The sequence below is a fragment of the Pteronotus mesoamericanus genome, unplaced genomic scaffold (genome assembly GCF_021234165.1).
Source record: "Pteronotus mesoamericanus isolate MK-2021 breed Mesoamerican mustached bat unplaced genomic scaffold, CSHL_Meso_final scaffold_165, whole genome shotgun sequence".
Classification (NCBI taxonomy): domain Eukaryota; kingdom Metazoa; phylum Chordata; class Mammalia; order Chiroptera; family Mormoopidae; genus Pteronotus; species Pteronotus mesoamericanus.
This window is the reverse complement of record NW_026555307.1, coordinates 1530312-1543485: the sequence shown is the minus strand read 5'-3', so window position 1 is coordinate 1543485 and position 13174 is coordinate 1530312. Positions and strand designations below refer to the sequence as shown.

Sequence of the window (13174 nt, the reverse complement as noted above, 5' to 3'; positions counted from 1 at the left end):
AAAGCACCCGGAAAGCAGGGTAACCCTCGGCATCCCCACAAATGCACTTCAGGGACAAACCCAGCTGTGAACACCCATCTTCCCGGGGCCTGAGTCTCGGCGACAGCAGAGCAGGGGGTTGGCAAGCCGGTAGTCCGGAGCTCTCAGACAGAAAGGACCACGCTTCTTCCCTCTGTCCTGCCTGCGGGTTGTTTGGGCCTGCACGTGCCACACACACACAGGACCTGCGGTGAGTGGGTGAAGATCACACCTTTAAACTGACCTGAGGTCAAGGAATTCTCCTGCTCACGCGGTGGGAGGTCTAAGATGCCCAACTCCCACGGGACAGGATCTTTTAAATATCCTAAGACGTCAGGGGTTCGGAAAGGTCCCCTCCAAGAATGTCCCCCCCACCTGCGCGCATAAATTGGAAACACTTTCCAAGGTCCACACCTCGGCCAAGGAAAAGATCTTAAAAAGAAAGGAAAAAAAAAGTGAATCCTTCCCCCTGCGGTGGAAGCCGTGGTGGCTCACAAGAAGCTCAGCCCCGGGCAGGGGAAAGAACGGATCCACTGTTCGCTTTACTGGAAATGAAGCACGGTGTCGGGGAGCTGCAGAGGGAAGTAGGAGAGGAAAGGGATCCCGAGCTGGTAAAAGCCACCCTGGACATGCGGGTCGAGCATTAAGGAAGCGTTGAAAGGCGGACGGAGGTTAGTGGGGGTGGCAAGAAGCGAGGTCCCCAGACAGCCGCCGGGTCCCTGCTTGGCAACTCCCAGGAGCTCGGCCCCTGCATTTGGCTTCTGGTCCTGCCGTCCCGCCAGGATACTGTCTATGCTGAAGCTCTTGGACTTGTCGGAGCTCTTCGGAGAGGCGGGGCGCGGAGGGGACCCCGGACCATCCATCGTGCGCTCTTGCTGGCCCACCGCCACTGCCGCTGCAACCTGGACGTCGTCGCCCGCATCCTGCCCTGGGGGCTCGGGCCCGGGGCAGAGGAGAGGCGCTGGCGTAGAGGAGCCCCTCCGGAGGGGCCAGGGACGCGCGGGCGCTCCCTCGTGGCTGGGGGTCGCGGGGCCAGGGCGTCTTTCCTGGCTCTCGGCGTCTGGCTGCGTCCCTACGCCGCGCTCGTGCGTCTGGGCATGAGACCGCTTGGCCTCCGGGGCCCCGGAGACCGGCTTGGGCTTCCTCTTCCGGCGACGGTAGTTGCCATTCTCGAACATATCCAGGCAGCGAGGGTCCAGTGTCCAGTAGCTGCCCTTGCCCGGTCGCCCTTTCTCGCGGGGCACCTTGACGAAGCAGTCGTTGAGCGAGAGGTTGTGGCGGATGCTGTTCTGCCAGCCCTGCCTGTTGTCGTGGTAGAAGGGAAAGCGGTCCATGATGAACTGGTAGATGCCGTTGAGCGTGACCCTCTGCTCGGGCGCGTCCTGGATTGCCATGGCTATGAGCGCGATGTAGCTGTAGGGTGGCTTCTGCGGGGGCTCCGCCCGTCCCGCGGCCGCCAGAGCGGCCGCGGGGGCGAAGGCCAGAGGCATCCCAGGTCTCTCGGGGCCGTACAGATAGAGCATGGGCGAGGCGGCCAGAGCAGGCAGCCGGGGACCGAAGAGGTGGCTCATGGCTAGAGTGAGCCGGTGATGCGCTCCCCGCGACGCAAGCGACCCGGGCGGGCTTAGGGACTGCGCCCCGCGCCGCTAGGGCCCTCCCGGGTAGCCCGCCGTGCGTCTGCCTCCCGCTCTGCCGCTCTCCCCGGCCGCTCCACGCTCTGTCCCTTCTTCATGGCTTCAAAAATGTTAAATAATTGTTGTAAGTTTGCTATTATATGTTGACTTAGCGCTGGAAAATAAATTGTCTATGATAAACAGTCGTTGTGTTCTCAGCCCACCCACATTAATTAAAATTTCATTGCTGAAAAACTCCAAGCTTTTCTCTCCACGTGTCTTTTTGATACCAGCCAATCGGTTTCAGGGCTATTCCTTCATTTGTTTATAGAATTAGTCTGTTGATAAGTCCGCCCACCCAAGTTGAATCAAGCTGTGTTTATTTGGAAAAATTTCCGGGCACCCAATATATAAACGCACTGATCTGATGTTTGAAATATCACGTCCACCCCTTGACGCTGTAAGCACACACAGTCAGTGAGGCAGGATGTGGACCGTGGCGGTTGGGAGCGGGGTCTGCCGGGCCAGGAAGGAGAGGTGGGGATGGGGGGCGGGGCGCAGAGGGGTAAGCTTCACCGCTGACCTAGGGGAGCCCTCGCAACACCCGGGCCTCCCACAAAAGGTCTTTTCTTCTCCGCGGCTTAATAGGAGACGTAGAGATGGCACGGTCTCACAAAATGCCTTCTTAGGTCTTTGAAAGCTGCTATATGTGTTGTGGGGAGAGGCATCTCTATCTGAGAGGTTTGGGCATCTGATGAGAAAGGACGCCGTCCCCCATGGAAAGATTCTGGGCATGCCCCGCAGCAGTCAGGACCTTCGATAGGTGGCTAGTATCCAAGAGGCGGCAAGCCTCGACCTCCAAGGGCTCCCTGGGGACCCGGGGAAGGGGATTTTGAGAGCCCAACTTTTCCTGAAGCCGATGCATATAGCGCTGAGGAGCTGGAGAAGGGGTGCGTTACCTGGTCCAAAGCTCGGCGGAGGGAAGGTTCAAAATAAACGCGATTGGAGAGTTCCAGGAGAGAAACTAAGGTTTTTCTGATGGGGCTGAGCTTGCAAGCAAGAAACACCATAAAAGGGGAATTTGGCAGCTGGAGCGGGGAGAACTGGTATTTGTGAATGCGGGTCTCTTGCTTTATATTCTGCGCTTTCCTGTTTATAACAAGGAGGGGGGTTATAACAACTTTACAAGTGCACGCAGCTGGCCCGTGATTACATTAAGCATTTGCAAAGCCTGCTTGGTCTCCCGCGACCCACCCACTCACTCTGGGGTGCAAGCACTCCCACCCCCATGCATTTTACACTTAGCCACGTCAGAGTTTGAATCAAAAACCCTGCGTGATGCTGATTCAGTTGGAGGTAATTCTGCCCTCACTCCGCCGCGTTGGGAGGAGGGGTGCACGTAGCGTGACTAGTTACTGTTTATGATCTCTGATGAATATTTTTTAAAGAAAAAAAGCAATCGGGATAACTGAATTAGCGTTTCATTGGATAAATCGGCCGCGATGCCAAAGAGAAGAGGGAGGGGTGGGGAGGCAGGTGGGTGTAGAAATTGCCCACGACTGTCTCCCACCGGGAATGGGGAGAGAGGTACTCAACGTGCATCAAGGGGTGGGGGGTGGCGTGGGGGGCTGCCTCTGCTGCTGTCACTGAGAGGCGACACTGTGCTGTCGACTGGTGTGAGAGTGCTCAGGAGAGTCTAACCCCAAAATGGGGAGTCCAGAAATTTGGGGGTTCCGGAGAGCCTGCGACGGAGCGGATACGTTTGAAATACCGAAAAAGATGTGGCAATCAGGGTCGAAAAACCGGTTTGGGTGCAGGCACTTATTGAGGGAGAACGGGTCCAGGCCCAGGGACACCTCCAAGCCTCTGTCCAGGGAGCTGCATTTCTGAGACCGGTCGTTCGGCCTAGCCTCCCGGGCCTAGGTCTTGAAGGTGGCCCTCAGGCCTGGAGGGGGCAGGGGCGCCGTCCTCCCCAGATCGCGGGCTCTGTTGCTCTTACCGGAGCACCCCTTTCGACTCTGTGGAGGAAAAAAAGAGCCTCAATGCCGCGCTTTTGCAACCCGCGGTCCCACAGTCCCCGGGGTTCCCCCAACTCTCCATATCGGCGCGCTCCCCACAAGTTCAAGTTTGGATCCAGCTAGGTTTCCAGCCTCTAACAGACACAAGAGGTAAACGAATGTTACTACGCACCACCACCCCCATCTCCGCACCCTGAGCCCTTCTTGGAACTTCCCGGGCAACCGGAGTCCGGCACGCACATCCCCGCCTCTCTTGAAAGGCGCGCCGCAGCGACGCTTCTTCTAAACTCGAAGGCAAATCCGAGCTTGAATTCATACAATAATAAACACCACCCAATTTGGGCATGGGCCGGACGCAGGAGGAGACTCGAGCGGCTGGTGGGCGGGGCACTGATAAAGGGGGAAAAAAAAGGGGAAAAAAAAACCCTACCCCGAGTTCTAGTCGCGGTCTGGAGAGACACATCCAGCCCCGCGTGTTTGCTGAAGTTTGCAACGTTTCCCAGAGGATGCAGCCATAGAACTCAAGCCTGGCGCCCCAACCCAGCCCCCGCGCGGAGACAATCCTGGGCTCCCAGGTGAAGAGTTTTTGTAATTGCAGTAGGAAGGACCGCGCTGGGGCATGTTTCCGGGGAGCGCAAGGCACAAGCCCTTACGCTGAGAGCGGATGCGCCCTCGTGCGGAAGCTCTGTCGGATGAGGACCCAGCAGAGGCCCGGGACAGGGCGGGGGTGGGGGGAGCGGAGATGAGCCTAGGAGGCAGCCAGGCAGAGTGCATGTCCCAGACAACCACGTGCAGACCCTAGAAGTTTGAAATTTCCCTGTAGGTTCATAAGTGTTCAGATCCCAGAAGAGCGCATTCATCTCTGAAGTCAGCACAAGCGCCTCTACAAGCCTGCAGGCGATCCCTGAGATTCCCGGATGCTCCAGGGAGGATCATAGCGCTTCCGACTTCTTCTGCTGGGGGACCCCAGCAGAAATCGGGCTCAGCGTGGGATGAAAACAGCAGACAATGCCATTCCCAGCCCCCACCTTTCAGGAGAAAGCCTTCTCCTTGGCAGGCAGGGCAGAGGCCAGGCCCCAACCAGGACCAAAGAGGCCTCAGAAAAAGACGCTGATGGAGAGAGAGACGAGCTCCAGTCACCGCCTGCTCACTGCCAGGGGCACCTACCCTTCCTCTGCTCCACCGGTAAATTAAAAAGCAGTCGAATTAATGGCGATCTGTGTCATCTTTCCAAATACGTGCATCAATTTCTAAGTGTGAAGACATTGAACGAACGTGATTCCACCATATGTGAGAAGACTGAGGGCATAAAGATGCAGGACTTACTCTGCCAGTACACCGTACTGACGCCCCGAAGACACCGGGAAGATGACGGTAACAAGGATGCTAGTGATAACCGAAGTGTACTGGAAGCTATGACATGCTGGCACTGTTCTAAATGCTTTCCTTGTGTTAGGTCATCCCACCCTCACAGCGACCCTAGGAAACAAACGTTTACCATTCCCATTCTGCAGTCAGAAACTAAAACCAGGAAGTTAGCTCACCCCAGGTCCTCCTTGAGAGAGTGTTGCAAAGCCAGGAAAACAATCGCATGATAATTGCCACTGTGTGTGGACGCTAGGGGCCCTGTGGGAGTTCTCCTGAGAACACTTGCAGCATCGATGAGAGACGAGGGGCTGGCCCACTTCACAGATGATGAAACTGAGGCTGGGCACGGAACGCCCTGAGATGTCGGAGGTGGCAAACAGCGGAACAGGAATCAGAAACCACACTTTTTCCTCCAAAAGTAGGTTCTCTGAGGTCTGGCAACCTCAGGTGTCCACTGGAGGCTCCCAGAGACGTGCCTGGAGTCAGCAAAGGAAGGGGGCCCTCCAGAGAAGGGAGGTTATCTGGCACCACCAGAGCTGGGAGGTTGGGGTATTACAAGTAGGAAACTGAGAGTCCTCACTCATGTCCCACTAAAACCCAGAAGACCCTCTCCTCTCCTCCCACTGTGAAAGGACTCGGGAGCCAGGTCTTCTGCTGCTTCTCTGCAGTGGGTGGGGGTGGGGTGGGGACTGAGCCATGAAGGTAGCCCTTTGCTGGTCAGCTGATGCTGAATGAAGCCCAGAGAGCAGGGTGAGATTTTCCTAATTACTGATTACTTTAGAACTCGTCTTGTTCCCAGAAGTGATTTGAAGGGTCTAAAAAGGGATAGTTAGGGCACACACACTGCGCTTCCCAAGCAGCTTAGCCTGATATATGCAGTTAATTGAGGCCAAAGATTCCTTTCTCTTCTGTTATTCAGGTAAATCCTAACATCTGACAGTGCATCTTTACTAGGGACTGGGACCTGCTGAAGCCCTTTCATGTTGTGTGTTGGGTTCATTAATCTTCACAATAGCTCTATTCTATGACCCTATCATTTTTCAGTTGAGAAATGAGCCCAGAGAGCTACAGGTAGCAAGCCCCAGGTCACATGAACCCTCAGCTGGCCTGTGTAGAGGGCCTGAGCTGGTGTGTGTGGATTCAGCTCAGAGAGAAAGACTCTGCTGGGGAACCAGCCTGCAAAAATAACACGAAGGCAGAGGGAGCCCAGAGGGGCTGCTGGGAAAGGGAAGGCCCAGGGCCACGGGCCACTAAGTCATGGGTCAGAGTGGTCTCTCTGGCCTCCAGGACCTCCCAGCCTGGGTGGGCATAAACCGAGCAAAAAGCTGGACCCCAGGCTCAGGAGACCAGGGACTGCCCTCTCAATGCTCCCCAACTCCGCTCCCTTAAAGCGACCTTGCAATGCCAGCAAGCTCGTCAATCTGTCAACCCACCCCCTTCCCTCCACTTCAGCTTTTCACACCCTCACAGCCGCAGGATAAAGCCCCCATAAGCCTAACACTGGAAAAACCACAGCGCCAGAGAGACACATTCAAAACGCAGGCTCTGCACAAGCCATGCCTCTCTGTCTTTGCAGCACAGAAGGCATATTGCATAAGCCAGAGAAAGGCTTGCATAAGTCCAGGCGGTGGCGTCTTCCCAGGCACAGTGGCTGTCCCTCGCTGTGGCAGCCCAGCCTTCCACGCTCCCTAAAACATTCCACCCCCTTCCTCACACGCCTATGTCAAAAAGCAAACATTTCAAACGACTTGGTGAGCTGAGGCCACTGAAGAAAGCGGCGGGCAGGGAGTGCTTCTCAAAGTTCGGGAAAGCATTCCAAATATGTGGTGCCAGAAAGCAGTCACTGGTGACTCCGACCCAGTGTGTCTAGCTCACCTGGAGTCGTCCCTTTCCGCCACACCGAGAGTCTGGAGTGGACTGTCCAGGGATGGCCCCGCACACGTGTTCCGCGCGAGGTGTCAGGCACAGGCTCCGAGGCCCCACACGTTCTCAAGAAACTTAGTTCTGTGCATTAATCGAAGGTGTCTTTTCCTGGTGCCACTCTCTCCACCCAGCTCAAGTTTATGGCTATTAATTAATTCCCATCGAGCCAGCTTGCCCAATGCCCTGTCTAGTTTTTTGGATTTGGGGTGGGGAGAGGAGCAAGGAGGCAAGCGCTCAACCATGGGGGCTTATTTTTTTTCTTTCAAAGGGGACCCGGGAACTCTGCTCTCTGTGCTTTGAGTGCAGCTCACAAGCCTCTCCCAGGCCCAGAGGTGGCCCCCAGGCAGCCTTTGGGTAGGGGGGGGATGGACCCCAAAAGATTTATGAGCCAAGTGCTGAAGTTCCCAGGACCCTGCTGTTTTCTGCCCTTCCACATTGGATCTTCACGTCTTGCCATCAGGGAGGGGAGAGGGGATAACTGAGGGCCCATGGCGGAGCCAGCTATGCTGGGAGGGAAAGTGCCGGGCTGCCCGAAATGCCCTTGCACTCACCTGGTCGTGCTACAGACGAGAAGACCCGGGCCAGGGAGGAGAAGCCGTTTGTCCACATAGCCAGCTGTGGTCTTCTAATTCCTAGCCCAGGGCTCCAGCAATTCCAGGATGCAAATCACCATGGGTTTTGGTGGTCCTAGGGACAGGCCACTTGAACCAGAGCAGGGAGGTCCAGCCAGCCACAGACCGAAGTCAGCCTTTGGAAGAGAGGTCGGGATGGGCAGCACACCAGCAGTCCTTTCTCCCTGAAAGCGCTGAGGTTGGAGCATCTATCCGAGTCTTTCAAGAAGCAGAGGCTACTCCAACTGCGGTCTCTCTGGAGCTGGGATGGTTCAGGATGCTCAGAGGCCACGGAGTCTCTCCAGGCAGCCTGTACCTGTCAGAACTGGACCCTGTTTATAGAGACACAGTCCACCCAGCTAAGGCCAGTCCGAGACACAGGGTTAACTTTGAGGGAAATCGTTTCTGCCGTGCTCTTCGGGTTGGTTCCAAGTTATTTGCAGTACCTTTGAGACCTGCAGAACTGTATCTTACTGGGTCAGGAAGGAACATGGTTATCAGACATGGCTTTTTGCAAACTGCATTCCAGTGGGCCACAGAGCTGCCCAGCCCTGAGGCTGGGAGCCTGCAATGGACTTTCAGGCCCTTCCATCCTGGACCTCCTTTCCCCTTTCTTGAAAGGCCCCGAGCCTCCCGAGAGCCCACTGGCTGAAGGAAGGGGCAGCAAGTGGATCAGAGAAGCAGAAGCCTGTGCCTGGCACGCAGTTTTTGCGCCCAGGCAGCAGAGGTGCAGGGTACTGAGAAGTCACAAAAAGCAGCCCAGCTGGTGCCTGGGCTCCCAGCGGCTCAAGGTGCTGTGCTTCAGGACCTTCCCCCTCCACGGGGAGCAACAGATGCCTGAGGCGGCCGCCAAGCCCTTAGGCCCAAGGCTGGGCTGAGCCAGCTCTGAGCTCAGCACTTCTGGCACTGACCCGCACCTACCTTGGCCCCTGGTGTTTCAGACTGAGGGGTCTGGAGGTGATCCTACACACCCCAGCCCTCCACGCTGCCACCTGGATAAAACCCCAAACACAATCCCCCAAGTTACCCACATTCCCAAAGGGACGGAAGGGCCCCTGGCCACGGTCTCCACCCATCTGGGGGGAACCCTCTCGAGCTACCCACTCTGGTGAGTGGCCCACACACAGCGGGGACTTCTTTAAGAAGCCTTCCAGAAGGCAGAGGGCCCAGGACGGTTTCAGAGCTGGTGTGGGTCTGCCGCCGCACTCCTTCCCACTTCTCTCTCCTTTATTCTCCATGTGTCTCCCAGACCTGGTCTGAGTGCCAAAATTTAAGATGAGGGCAATCTTTCTGGGAGGACCTCCTGAAACACCTGAGGAAGGAGAAAGGGGGCTAGAATACTCTCCTCTTCTCCTGTGGCAAACAGCGTAAGTGAAACAGGAACAAAATGAAACAGGCGTGCCAGAGCTGGACAAGGAGCTGGGCCGCCGCTTTCTGCCTCTCACAGAGGGAGTTTCTCTGTGTGTGTCTCTGTCTCTCTCTGTCGCTGGCTGGTCCAGTTCACTCAACCAAAGCACCGTGGCCTGGAGGCCTGCTGAAGTGAAACACCAAGCATGGGGGCTCCTCGATCCAGCACATTGTGAAAAGGAATACAACGCAGCTTTTTAACCACATGCCACCTCCGGGGCCACAGATTGAAAGAATCTGTGTCACACATATGGGGAAATTTAGTACGCTCAAATTGCCTCCAATGTTATCTCAGTATAACATAGAGACAAAACGCCATGTTTAAAACAACAATACAGCACCCAGGTTACGTTCCACACCACTACATCAAAGAAAATCACCTTTTGGGAAATCATTCTGGCCTGAAAGGTTAGGGTCCCAGGGAGTATGTCCCTCGGTGAGGCACAGCTCATCTGCTGGGGTGGGATACGTTCCCCAATTTGGAGCTCTGGTCCCAAAATTCAGACACAGAGATCAGCAGGAGAGTTGTAGATTGCGGCCAGTTAAATAGATGGCAGAGCCATTTTTCCTTGGCCACGTCTCACAAATGCTGTGTTGCTAGTAAAGCATAAAAGACGAGATATCAAAATTGAAAAGAAAAATAATCGCCCTATTATTTAAGGTCTGAAAAAGTTGATACATTTAATACTCAAAGGATTGGAAATTATTTTTGAAGGGCAATGAAGCTTTATGACTTTTCACTGCAATAGGGTAAAGATTTAGAAACCAAATCAAGAAGTAAAGAGATCTGAAATGCACCTCTGATCTGTCCACTGCCAGGATGGTCATTAAGTGCTGCAGACTCAGTCCCCTTTGGACCTTCACTGGCCCAGCTCAAATTCTTCTCTGTAAAACCATTAACAGGGTTAAGGAAGCCCGCATTTTAGGAAATTCACGGGAGGGAGGACTCTCCTGGTTTGTAGTTAACTAATGAAAAATGTTTTCCTTCCCCTCCTAAATAGGGGATGGCTGGGCATTCAGATGTAATGGCACTGTTTGTTTTGACAATTGGCATGTTTTTTCTGCATTTAGCAAAATGCGTTACAGCTAAGGACATTACAGCAGGCAGTCGTTCCGGCAGGCACATCCAACAAGGACAATTTCTGGAATGCCTCAGCCAGGGTGAAACTTTGAATTAATGGAAAGCCTTTTGTTATGAACAAGACAATAGGGAGGTGCCCCCATTACTCTGTGATCATCTTCATACATGTGTCTGTCTACACATTTACCCACCTGCATAAAAAAATGTAATCAAAACAGGTGGATTTGCAAACCCACCTTGTTTTTTTTAAATGCGAGTACACAAACACACTGTTTTTTGGGCAGAAAAACAACATGGGTTTATTTTAAGGTAAGTACAACAATTAAGGCCACATACGACAAACACAGGTGAAGTTAAAATTTTTGAAGTTTTTTTTTTCTTTTAGGAATGCTCAGGGAGAAACCTACTATACAAAACCATCACACTTTGTAAATAAAAAGTATCAGATACTTGACTTCTTTTGTCAGCCAACAACAACAAAAAATAAATTATTTTCTTGTTTTGTAAAAGACCTACAACTGGGAAAAGAATTATATCTCATAATTGTACAGGAGGAAAATCCCACATAGGTTTTCTGAAATTTCAATTTGACAGTTAGAAATGGTTGGGCAAGATGAAAACTATCCAGTGAACTCAACTTTAAATATTATATTAATGGCTCTGAACAACAACAAAAAATAGCCTGATTACAAATCCACACATTTGTACAGCACGGTTAGAGAAATTTAAAATTACACACAGCACGTACGGAATCTATAGAGATCCCCATAAACTTATGGAGGTCTCTACAGAGAGTCATTACTGGGTCGCTATGATATTTGGTCCATAACTTAATTTTGAAAACCCCGAGCGGAGCAGAGAGCACAGCCATCCTGGCAGGGGAGGGGGATTTTAAAATCAATATTCATTTCGTTGGGCCCTTCACGGGGGAGCCTCTTGAGAATCTCAGAAACGGGGCGGCGAATTAAAGTTACCTGCAGCTTCCCAGAGGGCTCAAGCTGGCGCGCGCGCGCTCTGCTCCCGGATCTGAGAAAAAGCTGGTGGACGTGTTTTGGTTCTTCTTTGCGTCTCTGCAAGCCTGAACTGTCCGAGAGGGTCGCGTCTGGGAGACAAAGCCAGAGCGGCGAGGACCGGTCAGTATTTCGTGCAGTCGTAGGAATAGGGGGAGGCATGGCGGTAGAGGGACGGCGTGGATCTGTAGGGCAGCTGACAGCTTGCGTTGCCGCTCACCTGGGGTTCCCCAAGGGTCGAGTTCTCAATCCCCAGCCGGTGGGAGTTGAACATCTCCCGTACGTTTGGAAAAGTCTGCTGCTGGGCCGCAAACGTGTGGCCGGGGAGGTGGTTCAGGTCCCCGCTGTGGTTGAGATACCAGGAGGCCGCCTGGGCCGCGGCGGCCCCGGGCTGCGGGGCCGGCTGGGGCTGGGGGGCCGGCGGAGGTGGCGGCGCCTGTGGGTGGTGGTGACCGTGATGTTGGTGGTGGTGTCCAGCGGCGGCGAGTGCGCCCTCCTGGCCCGCGGCGAGGTTCAGGGCGCTCAGGGGCGACGTGGGGCCGCTCTGGTGGTCCGAGAGGGCCTCGTCCAGCGCCGGCGCGACGCACATGTGCCCTGGTCGCTCGGCACCCGTGTACAGGCTCATGGCGCGCATGCTGCATTGGTAGCCCCCGGCCGCCCCGGCCTCCAGGCCCTGCGCGCAAGGCTGCCCATAGGCGGCGGGCGGCGCGGCGGCGTAGGGCAGCGCCAGCGGCGGCACCACCAGGCCCGCACGACCAGCCGCCGGGCTCAGCTCGCCGCCCGGCGGCGATGTTCGCAGCGTCATGATATTCTCCACGCTGAAGCCCGGCAGCCCGTTGGGCGCGCCTGCGTGGTGTTCAGGCAGCGAGCCGTCGGGGGAGCCGGCGGGCGTGGAGGCCGCGCTGCGCGGGCTGCCCTGCAGCGCGCTCTCGGGGCTCAGCGTCTCCACCTTGGTGATGACCGGCAGCGCCGGCGACGCCGCCTCGCTCTTGATCACCACCTTCTTCTCGGCCTCCTTGGGGGCGTCCGCTAGGGGGGGCCCAGACGGGGCGCCCTTGGACGCCGCCGGGGGCGGCTCCTTGAGGTGGGCCCGCTCCTCCTTCTCCTTGGGCACATCCTTCTTCTTGAAGCGCCGCCGGCGCCGCAGGAAGCTGCCGTTCTCGAACATGTTGTAGGAGTCCGGGTCCAGGGTCCAGTAGCTGCCCTTGCCAGGTTTCTTGTCGTCGCGGGGCACCTTGACGAAGCACTCGTTGAGCGAAAGGTTGTGGCGGATGCTGTTTTGCCAGCCCTGCTTGTTCTCCCGGTAGAAGGGGAAGCGGTCCATGATGAACTGGTAAATGCCGTTCAGAGTGATCTTCTTTTCGGGCGCGTTCTGAATCGCCATGGTTATGAGCGCAATGTAACTGTAGGGAGGCTTTACCAGGTCTTTGGGCGCCGCAGGCTGGTGGTGGTGGTAAGGCGCATAGGAGCGGCCCATGCCTGCGCCGTACTGCTCCGGGTGGCCCGAGTAGACACCCATAGGGCTGGCCATGCCGCCGTAGCTGCCTGCCGCCCTGTAGTAATTCTGCTCGCTCAAGTAGGGCACCACTCCCAGGGCATTGGGGTCGGACACGGAGTAGCGCGCCTGCATGCTGCGTCCGAGACGGCTCGTCACTTCTTGTTCGCACGGGCCGTGAGCAAGGCCCGGAGAGAGCAAGAGGGAGAGAGAGAAATGAGAAATGAGAGAGAGGGGAAGAGAGAGAGAAAGAGAGAGAGAGGAGAGGGGGGGGAGAGAGAGAGAGAGAGAGAGAGAGAGAGAGAGAGAGAGAGAGAGAGAGAGAGAAGGCGGCGAGGGAGCCCCGGGTGCCTGAAAGCCTTGGGGGCGAGGTGGAGGAGCACCGGCGCCCGGCGCCCGCCTTCGGAAGGAGAAGGGGCGCTCGTTTTCAGCGAACCGGGAGGATCAGCATCCTGGAGGGCGCGCCCCGCGCGAGCGCAGCGCCGGCCCCTGCTCACTCGCTCGCTCGCTCTCAGGACCCGGCGGGTGGCAGCCCGGGCGGCGGCTGGGGACGCAGCGGAGGCGCCACGAGCGCGGTGGACCACGGCTGGCCCCCCGGTCCGTTCCAGAAGGGGGAAGGGGGCTCTCCAA

General features: G+C 55.9%; 2 protein-coding genes across 2 annotated transcripts; both read right to left on the bottom strand.

The window, feature by feature from the left end:
- Positions 1-560: 560 nt before the first annotated feature.
- On the bottom strand, positions 561-1589 carry FOXL1 (forkhead box L1). The gene has a single exon (XM_054588820.1). It carries the CDS (start codon positions 1587-1589, stop codon positions 561-563), a length of 1029 nt encoding a protein of 342 aa, XP_054444795.1.
- Positions 1590-11173: 9584 nt separating this feature from the next.
- FOXC2 (forkhead box C2) lies at positions 11174-12802 on the bottom strand. The gene has a single exon (XM_054588819.1). The coding sequence runs from the start codon at positions 12677-12679 to the stop codon at positions 11174-11176; it is 1506 nt and encodes a 501-aa protein (XP_054444794.1). The 5' UTR covers positions 12680-12802.
- Between the last annotated feature and the right edge of the window lie 372 nt (positions 12803-13174).